Here is a 13,302-nt window from a genome sequence, read left to right as displayed (position 1 = left end):
AAACTAAGAATATATAAAAAGTTACATAAAACACTACAATGTTTGATAAAAGTATAAACACGTCAACAGACAAATTAACCGTCTGTAGTATTTCAACTCCACATTAACCCCTTTACCATCATTAATATCATCAAAACTACCTCAACAAAAACAGGGACCAAACAAACACGACTTTAAACTAGAGGCTCTAAAGAGCCTGTGTCGCTCACCTTGGTCTATGTGCATATTAAACAAAGGACACAGATGGATTCATGACAAAATTGTTTTTTGGTGATGGTGATGTGTTTGTAGATCTTACTTTACTGAACATTCTTGCTGCTTACAATTATCTCTATCTATAATGAACTTGGCCCAGTAGTTACAGTGGAAAATATTTTGTAAAAATTTACAAAAATTTACAAAATTTATGAAAATTGTAAAAAATTGACTATAAAGGACAATAATTCCTTAAGGGGTCAACTGACCATTTTGGTCAAGTTGACGTATTTGTAGATCTTACTTTGCTGAACATTATTGCTGTTTATAGTTTATCTCTATCTATAATAATATTCAAGATAATAACCAAAAACGGCAAAATTTCCTTAAAATTACCAATTCAGGGGCAGCAACCCAACAACGGGTTGTCAGATTCATCTGAAAATTTCAGGGCAGATAGATCTTGACCTGATAAACAATTTTAATCCTGTCAGATTTGCTCTAAATGCTTTGGTTTCAGAGATATAAGCCAAAATCTACATTTTACCCCTATGTTCTATTTTTAGCCATGGCGGCCATCTTGGTTAGTTTGCCGGGTCACCGGACACATTTTATAAACTAGATACCCCAATGATGATTGTGGCCAAGTTTGGTTTTATCTGGCCAAGTAGTTTCAGAGGAGAAGATTTTTGTAAAAGTTAACGACGACGGACGACGACGGACGACGGACGACGACGACGACGAGACGGACGACGCACGCCAAGTGATGAGAAAAGCTCACTTGGCCCTTTGGGCCAGGTGAGCTAAAAAACGTCAACGAATATTAACGAAAGAACTACATACTGCATGAAAAATTCTTTAAGTTCCTTCTTATCTGAAATATTCAAAATGGAGCATTTATTTTACATGACTAAAAAAGTACAACACAAAAGTTAAAAAAAAAAACCACAGAAAGATTATATGCTGCAAACGGTTTAGCGTATCCTGTCTTATATATGACATCTATCGTCAAATCTTCCACATCTCAAATCCAGCAAAATGATCATGACTCACAAAAACTTGAAGTATGTCAGAGAGTAGTGGCGAGACCGAAACTCCATAGGGATGTACGAGGCTGTAGTGGTGCCACATACTTTATATTAGTTCGTGGTCTTTGAGGTTACACCTTTTTTACATAGAAGTACTCATGTTTTAAGTATAGAAACATTTATTTTCGATCTTTTAAAGAGAAGTCAATTATATCCCGCATTTTGTGGCAGAGAATCAGTTACAATCGGTCTTGATCAATATTATTTATGTTCAGTCAATGACAGTCCAGAATATACAGGGAGAAACCTTTAGGTCTAAACAAGAAGCTATGAAAGAAACTATAATACTCCATATTTGAGACTTATATTTTTCTTGTTCACACTTGTCTTGTATTTTTTTAACATATTAGCAAATTAAATATTTTAAAGCAAATATTGTTATCGGTCAGTATTGGATCATTTATTTTGTCTAGCTGCAATTTAACAAAGTCACTATAACCTGTACACATTTGCTTTGTTCAAGTTTGACTTATTTTATTTGTAAGGATAACCACACGGAAGCATTTTACCTTAGTTAAGGGGGAGGGTGTCATGTATGAAAAATCTCTTTGGTCTAGCTAATTTTATTTCATTAAGGTGAACCTTAGTAGCAATCTGTTTTGATCCTACAGATGCCATCAACATTTTTTGGTTAAATGATTTATCAATTAACCTTGATAATCGAGTATACAACTGATTGGAACCCAGCAAACAAAATTAGCTGTGAATTATAACCGAAATAATACAAAGCTATACATATTTTTCTTTGATTTTGAAGCTTAAAACACGCAAAACGTTTATAATCGCACTATACAATATTTTATATTGATAGTTTTTACGACAATGGCGTGCGCCTCGGATACTTAGTTTAGAAAAGTATGGAGATTCCTTTTAAAAAACTTAGTTTAATAAGGACATGATTTTTTCCACTTTCAAAATGCAGCATATAGTATAACAAGCTTCTTGTGTAATTATAGTAATAAATAAAGAAAAGGAAGACAGTATGAATTTGCTTGTAATAACAATAAAAAAATTAAACAGATAAAATATTTAAAAATGTACGATTATTGTTTCGAATTAATTCGTGATAAGTTTGGTTATCAACGTAAACAAACTATAGGTCTTGTGAGATTACTTTACTTTTTTACCGCACTCATCATTTCTCACACCGGTTTAAACATTTTTTTTTGGGGGGGGGGGGGGGGGGGGGGGTTACGATAATAATCAAGAAATAAAAAAAAAACATATCTCTACAGTGATACAAAGAGTACCTAAGGTTTATGACCCCTTCTGTAGGCCAATTCATTATGAAATTTTCAAAGTGTAAAAATATCAAAACAGTAACAGTAATGATTGAAAGAGACGTGCCATTTTGTACATGTATACCAAAAGGAAACGTCGTTCACTGAAATCATACTTATCGTCTAATTGAATAGGAAATATGATTTTGGGCAGATCAAGCTAAGATTTTTACAGATAATCCACAGAGACTTTCGTTATAATTGGAAACCTAGATTACGCACTAGTTTATCCATGTTGTGCTGGCGTTTATTGTTTACAAAAAGTCCTAAACAACCATCATAATCAAACAAAACCTCGTATTGCGTCACTCAAATCAAGCGCACTCTAGAACGTGTACTGGAATTGGTCCATATTTGTACATGTTTTAACTTAGGGAGCTACCATTTGATTTTTATGGGGAGGGGGGCTAGGATGAAATTTGAAAGAAATAGGCAGGACAGGAGTTTTGAGTAAAAAAAAGGCAGGTTGAGATTATTTGCAAAAAAAGGCAGGACCGAATAGAGTGAAAAATAAAAAGGTAGGACCGAATAGAGGGAAAAATAAAAAGGCAGGACAAAATTTTTCATCATTACCCCCATAAAAATCAAATGGTAGCTCCCTTATATATTTTTAAACTATTTAAGAAAGTAATTGCTAGCACTGCATGCAGTAATCCGTAATATATTACGAACAGAATTGTCAAATATAAGAGATTTATTTAGGGGTTGAAAATTCGGATTTATTTTTGTGTTACAAACATTTTCCTAACTTCAATTATAGCTATTTTACATTTGTAGCTGCAGTATAAAATCAATATTTGGTCAATGTAAGAAAATATCATCTTTTTTGTATTTGGTACGAAACAGTTGAAGAGCTGGGCAACCCCACCCAATTCCCAGTTTCTAATCCTCATACAAAAAGTTAATTTTTTGTTTGACATTAACCTTATCTTGTATATAAACAGATAAATACGACTTAATACAATTTGTCGAGATAAAAAAAAAATTCCCCAGAATTAAGGCGAATTAAATTTTTTTTTTTACCAGAGGCGTTCATAGATATTTGAATTTATAATACCAGGCAAATAATTTGATTATTGACACTTGCAACAAATAGGTGTGTATAATATATACCATCCACAGTGTATTATATTGTCTTTTCCCTTTGCCCTGACGTCAAATATTCGTACACATTTTATAATTACACTAATGACACCTAAACATGACAATCAACGGGACAAACATTACTTACACTTATCACCTCAAAATACGGGAACAATACAGGATTCAGAATGATTCTGTTGTTCCGTTGTTATTCTCTTATAGTTGATGTGTTTCCCACGGTTTAAGTTTGTAACCCGGATTTGTTTTTTTTTCTCAATCGATTTATGACTTTTGAACAGCGGTATACTACTGTTGCTTTTATTTACAATGACCTTGACTGGTTAATATTCTTGACAATGTGTTTAAAAAAGGTTCAAATAATAGACAACTTTCGAGTTATGTCCTTCACCGGAAAATTTCGTCAATTATGAACGCCTTTATCACGTCATTTACCTGCAGATAGAGGGGATCGCCTGTATCCCTGCACTATTTAAAGTTCATCAAGCGTCTTCGTGATCGTCATTATGCAGGATAAACTTGAAATAATGTTTGCTCCGTAGGTACTTTATCACAATTCCCCAATGACAGCAGTGATGATTATCAATTATACGAATTTAATTTGCCGAATAATTCGTGCAATACAGCATTACATTTTTTCAACCACCTGCTCAACATGGGAAGGAAGTGACGATGCCCCGAAACGCACGAATAATGTTCACTAAAACCAAAGTTTTTGACGGAAATGCAACGAACTCGAAAGTGGTCTATTTTGTTTTAAAATGCATTGAGTAATCTGAATGAAAAGACAACGAATACAGGAGCACATAACATAAGTATAATCTAAATACAGCAAGGAAAAAAAACCAAACACGTGATGATTAAAACGTGTTTATTTGATTATGAATGTCAATTAATTTGCGTCATAATCTCCTTTTACTTTGAAATTAAAACATAATCCAAATGTTGGGACAACAAATGTTAAGCCCGCTTATCTAAATAAATGACAAGTGTTATGCATGGGAAAGAAGAATGGTTTCAGAAAAAAACATCAAGCAGAATTTCATATACATACATTTTCTATTTGCATTGCTGCTAACATAGCTCCATTGTATGCTCCTATTTCCAATGTATGCATCTCAGTATTGGTTTCTTCAATTCCAACTCCCATCCAGCAATTATTGATATCAAACGACATACTTGCACTATACGAATTTCCTATTCTATCCTTATAGCAGGACGGACACGTGCTCGTGTCCTGCAAAATAGACATATCTTTATAAGTATTTAATATGACGGTGAAAAAATATTTTCACTTCTGTACTCGTACTATGAATAACAAATTTGTTTGGTAAAAAATGATTCTGTACTCCTAACAACAAAAGTATAATATTTAATTTACCTGTGTACGTTACTTTATTTAACGCCATGTTGTCCTAGGTTTAAGTTGTCTTTTTGACAATGAAACATCTTTTTTATTTATATTATGTCATAGATCAAACTTATTCGTTCAGTGTATATTTACTTGTTTTTGTGTATTGTCTTTTTGATCGAGTTAAGCCATTTCAATTGATATTTTATTGTGTGTCTTTTTATGTTGTAATGTTTTCAGGTTAGGGTGAAAGTTGGCGCCTATAAAAAAGTTTAAACCCGCTGCATTTTTATGCACCTGTCCTTATTCAGGAGCCTGTTGTTCAGTGGTTGTCGTTTGTTGGTGTGGTTCATAAGTGTTTCTCGTTTCTCGTTTTTTACATAGATTAGACCGTTAGTTTTCCTGTTTGAATTGTTTTACACTAGTCATTTTGGGGCCCTTTATAGCTTGCTGTTCGGTGTGAGCCAAGGTTCCGTGTTGAAGGCCGTACTTTGACCTGTCATTGTTTACTCTTTACACATTGTTACTTGGATGGATAGTTGTCTCATTGGCACTCATACCACATCTTCTTATTTATATATCTTTACAAACTGGTTTCCTAGTGTCCAATAAAGCTGTGATGACTTTATTTTTACCGTACCTACATACATATGTACGTTGTACTTTGAATCATTTTGACTTCTTAAAGATGTACAAAACTCATGATATTGATCATGATTCAAATTTAAAAACAAACACAAAGAAACGAGTTAAAGAACAAAAGCAAAAATATAATTTATAAAAAATATTTTCACAGCAAAGCAATTCTTAGTGTTTACAAATGAGTTCTCTATCTACTGCTTCAGGAGAAAAAATTGTCATTGTCAACCAATTAAATTAAAGAAAATGTTTCAAAACCATTTTTTAAAAACAGTCAAGTTACATAAGACAATAGGAGAGTTTAAATCGTGATACAAATGAAAGTCTTCAAGTTGATTATACCATAAAATACATTATTGTATTTTTCAAAGTAAAACAAAATGACGTCGACAAGGGCCTATTCATCTGCCGATTTTTTTCTTCTTCATACGATATTATTTTCTTTTGAAAATGCCTGTACCAAGTTAATTGTTATAGTCGACCGTTCGGTTTTGTCAGGTATTATGTTCTTCCCCTTTTTGTATTTACCTTCGAGTTCTGAATTTTAGGTCATACTTTTTCATCTAATTCGAACAGTCTTAAATCATAATCGTTGCATACATCTAGCGTTTGTGGTATCATTTTATCGATTTAAAAGAGTTACTAACACATCGTTATAATGCTGAAACATGCTACTCTGAATATATCTAGGAAAAGAGAATACCGTTTAGGGAAAAGATATGTTTATGTATTTGTAATATTGTGAGTCATACAAAAAGAGCATTCAAAGATAGGACAACATATTTCGATCATACGTACCAAAACAACAGGATTTTTATACTCATGCTTGTATTTTTCAATCCCAGACTTTGTAACTATTCTTATTTTAACCGTAGGTACGCCACTGTCCTGGTCATTTGCTTTGATAGTGAACCTAAGTGAAAATGTAAAACCACTACCTTTCATTTGAATTATGTAGTTCAATATTACTCTTGTTAATAACAAATACTTCAGTAGTACATGTAAAACCATTTCATTGGATGGTCCTAATAGTTGTAAGGTGGTTGGTTGATTCATTGTATCATTTATTCCTAACCTCAATTACTCTTAGATTGTATCTTTTTAAATGTTTATAGATATAGCAAAGAGAATGAGAAAAAAGTCTAATACGAGGTAGTTATATGAAGATATAAATCCACTGTGTGCAAAACGAATCTTTTATCATAACAAGAAGGATTTTAAAAAAGTTATATAGAAACAAACTATCCTCCCATATAAATATTTATAAGACTGACTATTTCTCCAAGGCTGTACAGTCTACTTCAAATACTAGTAAAATCAGGAAACACCTCAAAGAATTAAATACAGAGTTAAAATGGCCAATATTAGGTGTTAATTTTGAAGGATCTGAGGTCAATAATCCAGAAAAAGTTTGTAACAGTTCAATGAACATTTTGGTACTGTTTGTGAATCAATTATTCCACATCCAAATAAAAATAGAAATCACCATAGTTAAAAGAGTTGGTAAAAACTATTTTAAATTTTATTGTTATCTCCAACAGATGTTTTTGATTAACTATTAAAAGTTAAAATTAAAAATCTACGGGTCTTGATGATTTAGGTCCTAAAATTCTTAAAATAAGTGTTCCAATAATCAATGAAATTGTTGCACATATTTTTAGTTTAAGCCTTTGCACAAGTATATTTCCATCGAACTTTCAATGTGCAAGAGTATCAACAATCCATAAAAGTGGCGACGTAAAAGATATAAACAACCATAGACCAATATATGTAAGTCCAATTTTTTAAAAGATTTTTTTAAAGATTATTTATTCCCAATTCCAAAATATTTGATAAAATTTTACTTGATTTATAAGTACCAGCCTAGATTTAGACACGACCATCCCTGTCACTCAGCTCTAACGAAAATGGTTGAAGAACTGTTAATAAACATGGATCGATGAAATGATACTAAAGTTGTATTCTTAGATGTTAAAAAAGCTTTGATATTGTAAATCACTCAATTTGATTATCAAAAAAAAAATACCAAGTATGAGATGGTCAAGTTTGATACTCTTTCTTTTTCGATGGATCAAATCATATTTATCACCAGGTCTCAAAAAGTGATAAGAACAACAACGTATTGTCAGGATAAAAAGTAAAATTTGATGTACAGCAAGGCAGTATTCTTGGTCCTTTATTATTTATATATTAATGATCTTCCACCTCACCTTAACTTAAAAAATATAAGCGGGAGGTTTGGCTAGCCATAAAACCAGGTTCAACCCACCATGTTTTCTTAAATGTCCTGTACCAAGTCAGGAATATGGCAGATGTTATGAAATAGTCCGTTTCTATGTATGTTGGCGTTTGTTTTTATTGCAGTTCAGTGTTTCTGTTGTTCCGTTGTTTTCCTCTTATAGGTGATTCCCTCGGTTTTAGTTTGTAACCCGGATTAGTTTTCGCTCAATCAATTTATGACTATTGAACAACGGTATACTACTGTTGCCTCTATTTATGTGACAATCTTAATGACGAGATGGCAACCTTTAGGTTTCACTTCTGTAAATATAGACAATGCAATTTCCCATAGGAACTCCTTTTACGGTAAAACTGTGCAACCTTTTCTATGAAGTTTCGTTAAAAAATATATCATAGAAAGAAAAGTTCATATGCACTACAATATTTTTCAAAGGTCAAAACAAAGGGCATATTTTCAACATTTATATGCTCCGAATTTCCAAGAGTTTAAACTTATACTACAATTCTGTACTACCCCTCCCTTCACTTTGGGTCTGCCTCGGAATTACATTTAGCGGCTATCCATGTGTAATTATACTGGTAACATTCCAAAGTTATGTCTCTATGAGATGAAACATAGATATCATATCTATGAATAATATATATCTTCCCAACAGAGGCGTGGTTTGTGAAACAGCTGTATTTACAAAGTGCAACCTTTAGAATATAGTGTGAAAATAACATATGATTTTAAATATAAAAAAATCAAAATCTTTGTTATTTGGATCGAAAAGAAAGCTTCTAAGTTTGCAAGAAAAACTAAAGTATGAAGAGTGAAAAATTACTTCGCATTTTTACATCCTTGGCTTTCAAATGTTTAGAATTGAGCGTTCCTAATGAAGGTAAATCCAGAAAAGCGCTTCGGACGCATGAAATTTATAACGTGTTGTTTTTATTTTTTACAGCACTGGGTCGATACCTCTGCTGGTGGACTATCAGTCCCCGAGGGAATTATCAGCTCAGTAGTCAGTACTTCGGTACTGACATGATTTATAATAAATTTTTCTAAAATTGTCTGTTTATAAATTTTAAAATTATTTAGAAACTAAGGTTTCAACTCCCTCAGGCAAAGTTGACCTTAGATGGAATTGGCTATATTTTAGGTCCTTTTTGGTCGTATAGCTCTTCAACAGTTTCGGTTCTTATACATCATTGGCTTTCAAATATCTGGAATTGAGCGTTCCTGATGAAGGTAAATCCAGAAAAGCGCTTCGGACGCATGAAATTTATCACGTGTTGTTTTTATTTTTTACAGCACTGGGTCGATACCTCTGCTGGTAGACTATCAGTCCCCGAGGGTATTATCAGCTCAGTAGTCAGTACTTTGGTACTGACATAATTTATAACAAACCTTTCTAAAATTGTCCGTTTATAAATTTTAAAATTATTTAGTAACTAAGGTTTCAACTCCCTCAGGCAAAGTTGACCTTAGATGGATTTGACTATATTTTAGGTCCTTTTTGGTCGTACAGCTCATTAACTGTTTCGGTTCTTATACATCCTTGGCTTTCAAATATCTGGCATTGAGCGTTCCTGATGAAAGTAAATCCAGAAAAGCGCTTCGGACACATGAAATTTATAAGGTGTTGTTTTTATTTTTTAAACGATTATTGACTTTCATAGACCACGTTGACCGCCTAGCATATGAATAGCAAAGAATGGGGGAAGCTTAAACATGTGCTCAAATTTCCATCGTAGAAGTTCTTAATGCATTGTCTGGTTCCACCTCCTTGGACCAGTCATTGCTTATAGAATAAAAAATTTGTCGGGAAGAGAAACTATTTAATAACACATGAATGGCTCTCGTGTCTGTAAACGTCTACATTAGTTTCACGGCAATTCATGAACATGTATCTGAAATACAAATCTGATGCATGTGTTATTTTTCTGAAAATGAGAAATGGTAATTACGCCACTATTTGCCCTATTTGATTGGTATATTCAATTCACGAAAAGAACAGTAAAGTTTTATTGGTCAGCATCTAACCTTTGACATGTATCATCGTCCATTAATATTATGTAGCCTAGCCTTACTCATTAACATATTTAATCCACTTAATTCTACGTTTTACGTGCATTAAACAATTTCCGTCAATTTGTAAAAGGCGTACTTAATATATATATAACTAGTCTTTTTATACTGGGTTCCTTAACAAATTTTATGAAAAAGACATTTCACTGTTCCGGAACAGTTCTTTTGAACAGTATTCCTGTTGAAATAAAAAGAAGATGAAATAGATAGAACATCTCAAACAAAGGTATCATAAATTTTTTTTAGAACACAATAGCTAATTATAGATGAACGACTAAATATGTGAAAACTTTACGACAGACATTCTCCATTGGATAACATGTAGTTAAATAGGGCTAACACCACAATTTATATATACTTCGTCTCAAATTTAGCCCAACAATGTTAGATCTGCAAATTCGCGTCAGCAAATTTTTGTTCTTTTCTCAACGGGATTCAAAAACCTGCATCTGAGACATCGTGGCAACACCACCTGCCGTTGGCCTCAGTTAATATCAGTTTTTCAAAAGTCAATAAAACCACATATTTACCTCATCAAAAGACAGTAATTGTATAATATTTAAAGAATTCACTACGGTGTTTAATTGATATATTTTAAACCATTTTGTTCATACATGATATTTTAATCAGATGTTATGATGATACGTTTTAACAATTGTTAAGTGCTGTTGTTTTTTTACCATTTTGTGTTTGCCAAAGCGACGGTTCTCAACTTACAACTATTTTCTTCGTATTTTGACACTGCTTTTCAAAATATATGTGCAGTCTATAATTCCCTTTTCAAGTAAGTGGTCATCCTGTTGTAGGTTTATTGTGGCAAAAACAATAATGGTAAAATCAATTCCGTTTAAATGATGTAAATAATAATGAGTCACCGACTTCGTGTTTACGGTAAACATCCTTCGGAGTGGTGTGTTACAATACCACAAAACGTCGAAATAAACTAGTTAATAGGTGGTCTGTTGATACTCCAAAAACAAATTTGGTGATTTTATGATTATCTTATATTATTGAAACAGAAATTTATGTATTAACATAATATAGTTTTTTAAGAAAATTAAAATCTATTTATTTAAAGTTTGAGATTTGATGATTTTAACAGAAGGAGGCTTACATTAATTTTGCAAGTTTATGTTCAATGTACGCATATAATCTTATTTGGTTTGGGACGCCCTTAAAAAATTTATCTCATTCATCAGATTTACAAAATACACATTCTAGTGTCGGCTGGTTTATTTCTATATAGCTCCCTTTTTATCTCCAAGTTATTTGCAATCAAGTAAAATGTTGTGAATTGATTTGGATGCTGGAGTAAATACATTTGGATTTTAACTTTCTCTAATGTTTATGCTATTTTCATATTTCTCGATCGGTGTGAGAAAAACATTCTCCTCTCTAGAGAAAACTTTGTTCCCGGAAAATGATTGGTCGAAATTCAATTAGGACGTAACATTTCTTGATATCTTCTGAATATTCTATTGTGACGTCATGAAGAAAGACGACCATGCCTGATGACGTTACATATAAAGAACACAACATTCTGCAAAGCTTTGAGAAAGAAGGATACATTTTGTTTAGATATGGCCTAAAAATCATTAGAGAAACAGGTTTCACCTCTATATCTCGTGTATTACGATTTTTCTCCACTTCCAACAGTCAAATTCTAAATGTTTAACAAAACTCGGCAAGCATCGCGTTTTAAATTTAAAATATAAATAAAGGCAACAGTAGTATACCGCTGTTCAATAGTCATGGATCGATTAAGCGAAAATAAATCCGGGTTACAAACTAAAACCAAGGAAAAACATCAACTATAAAAGGAAAACAAATGAACAACAGAAACACTGAACTGCAACAAAAACGAACGCCAACATACACATAGAAACATAACTGTCACGAGTGGAGAATATTGTAACCCACTTGGTACAGTCTTGGAATCTATATTTAACATATAAGTTTGAATGTACAATCGTTCTAATCTTTTTAAGAGATTAATATATTTTTAAGAGATTAATATATTTTTAAGATATGCTTTTGTTGTTACTATGCACTGTTCGAAAATGTTCCTTGTTGTCAATCCAGTACTGTTTAGTAGTTTTCAGAAAATATAGTTTTTTTGTTGTCTGTAAATTTAAATACATGAGTCATGAACTAACCGTTCTACATATCAGTATAATGAAAAATGTTATTTCTATAAAAATCATAAAGAATATTGTTCTTACCTGCTTGAAAATTTGTATTGTCCGTCTCCTATGTTATACGAAAGGGTTGACTCAAATATACTGGGCGGTGTGGAATCAAAGTGAATTGTTGTACTATCGATTGTTTGTCTGCCCATGATATCTGTGGCTCGTACAAAAAATTGCCGTGAATCACCATCCCTGATATTTGCAACTGTTAGCGACCAGTTTTGTGTCAGACTTAAATTTTCCCAGGTTAAACTGTTCATTATTACTGGGGGAATCTGATGTGCAAATTCAAAAAGTACTATGCTATTAAGATTTGAGATGGCATTTCTTGTCCTGGAACCTTCATTGTCGTCAAAAGCAGGATCTATTTTCTTATAATCAATTCTTCGACCACCGTCGGTCAATCTGGGTTCATAGCTTGAAACAGGACTTAAAAAATGGCCTTCTTCATGCACTTGATTTACAAAGTGATCTTTCCATGTGATATTAATTCTAGTTTGTCCGTTGTCATCATTAATAGATGTCTGCCAAGTGAAATTAGCCGATTCTGAAGCTGATGAGCAATACAAAGGATTATTATTTCTTGTTGTCACCTGGGATGTTTTATCAAATATTACAAATCTTCTTGCATACTGTGTGTTGTTGGCTTTGTCACTAACCTCAAGGATACAGGAATAAACGCCTGGTTTCGAGGGATCAAATGTTGGAAATTGCAAAGGTGTTGTAAAATTTACTTCCTGCATGTAATCTGGAACAGGGTTTGTTGTGTCTGTAATTAGTGGTTCTCGTAGATGCATGTTCTCCTCGCTGTATTCCATTCTCCATAACTCTACAGAATATCGCAAAATGCCTGATAGTTCATCATACCAACCATCCCAGTGAGGGGTTATCGGTTTCTGTAAGACAAACGAAAACAATCTTTCAATAAGGTAATTGATATACCATTACACTCATAGATCAAACCCTGCATTTGCAGAATCAGGTAAAACAAAAATTGTGCCGTAAGAGAGTAATGTTTTAACTTTAGAAATAATGCTAAATAAATAAAAGGAAAAATATATAACAATAAGTGAGTCAAAACGGGAAATAAAAAAAAACTATGATTAAAGGAGACAGAATTCATAGGAGATAAATCGAAAGGAACTAA

The 13,302-nt window shown here is 32.7% G+C and overlaps 1 protein-coding gene across 2 annotated transcripts in view; it reads right to left on the bottom strand.

Moving 5' to 3' along the window:
* LOC127731037 (uncharacterized) overlaps window positions 1-13,302 on the bottom strand; it is a 167,135-nt gene that overhangs the window by 29,463 nt on the left and 124,370 nt on the right. For both annotated transcript variants that reach the window (XM_052239811.1, XM_052239810.1), the window contains exons 9-11: window positions 12,189-13,051; window positions 6,453-6,567; window positions 4,719-4,901 (exon numbers count right to left, since the gene is read on the bottom strand). In XM_052239811.1, coding sequence (XP_052095771.1) covers window positions 4,719-4,901; window positions 6,453-6,567; window positions 12,189-13,051 — 1,161 coding nt within the window. The remainder of the gene's footprint in view (window positions 1-4,718; window positions 4,902-6,452; window positions 6,568-12,188; window positions 13,052-13,302) is intronic.

Source organism: Mytilus californianus, unplaced genomic scaffold (assembly GCF_021869535.1).
Source record: "Mytilus californianus isolate M0D057914Y unplaced genomic scaffold, xbMytCali1.0.p SCAF_2, whole genome shotgun sequence".
Classification (NCBI taxonomy): domain Eukaryota; kingdom Metazoa; phylum Mollusca; class Bivalvia; order Mytilida; family Mytilidae; genus Mytilus; species Mytilus californianus.
Note: the sequence above shows the minus strand (reverse complement) of the source record. Positions and strands in the feature narration are given on the sequence as shown.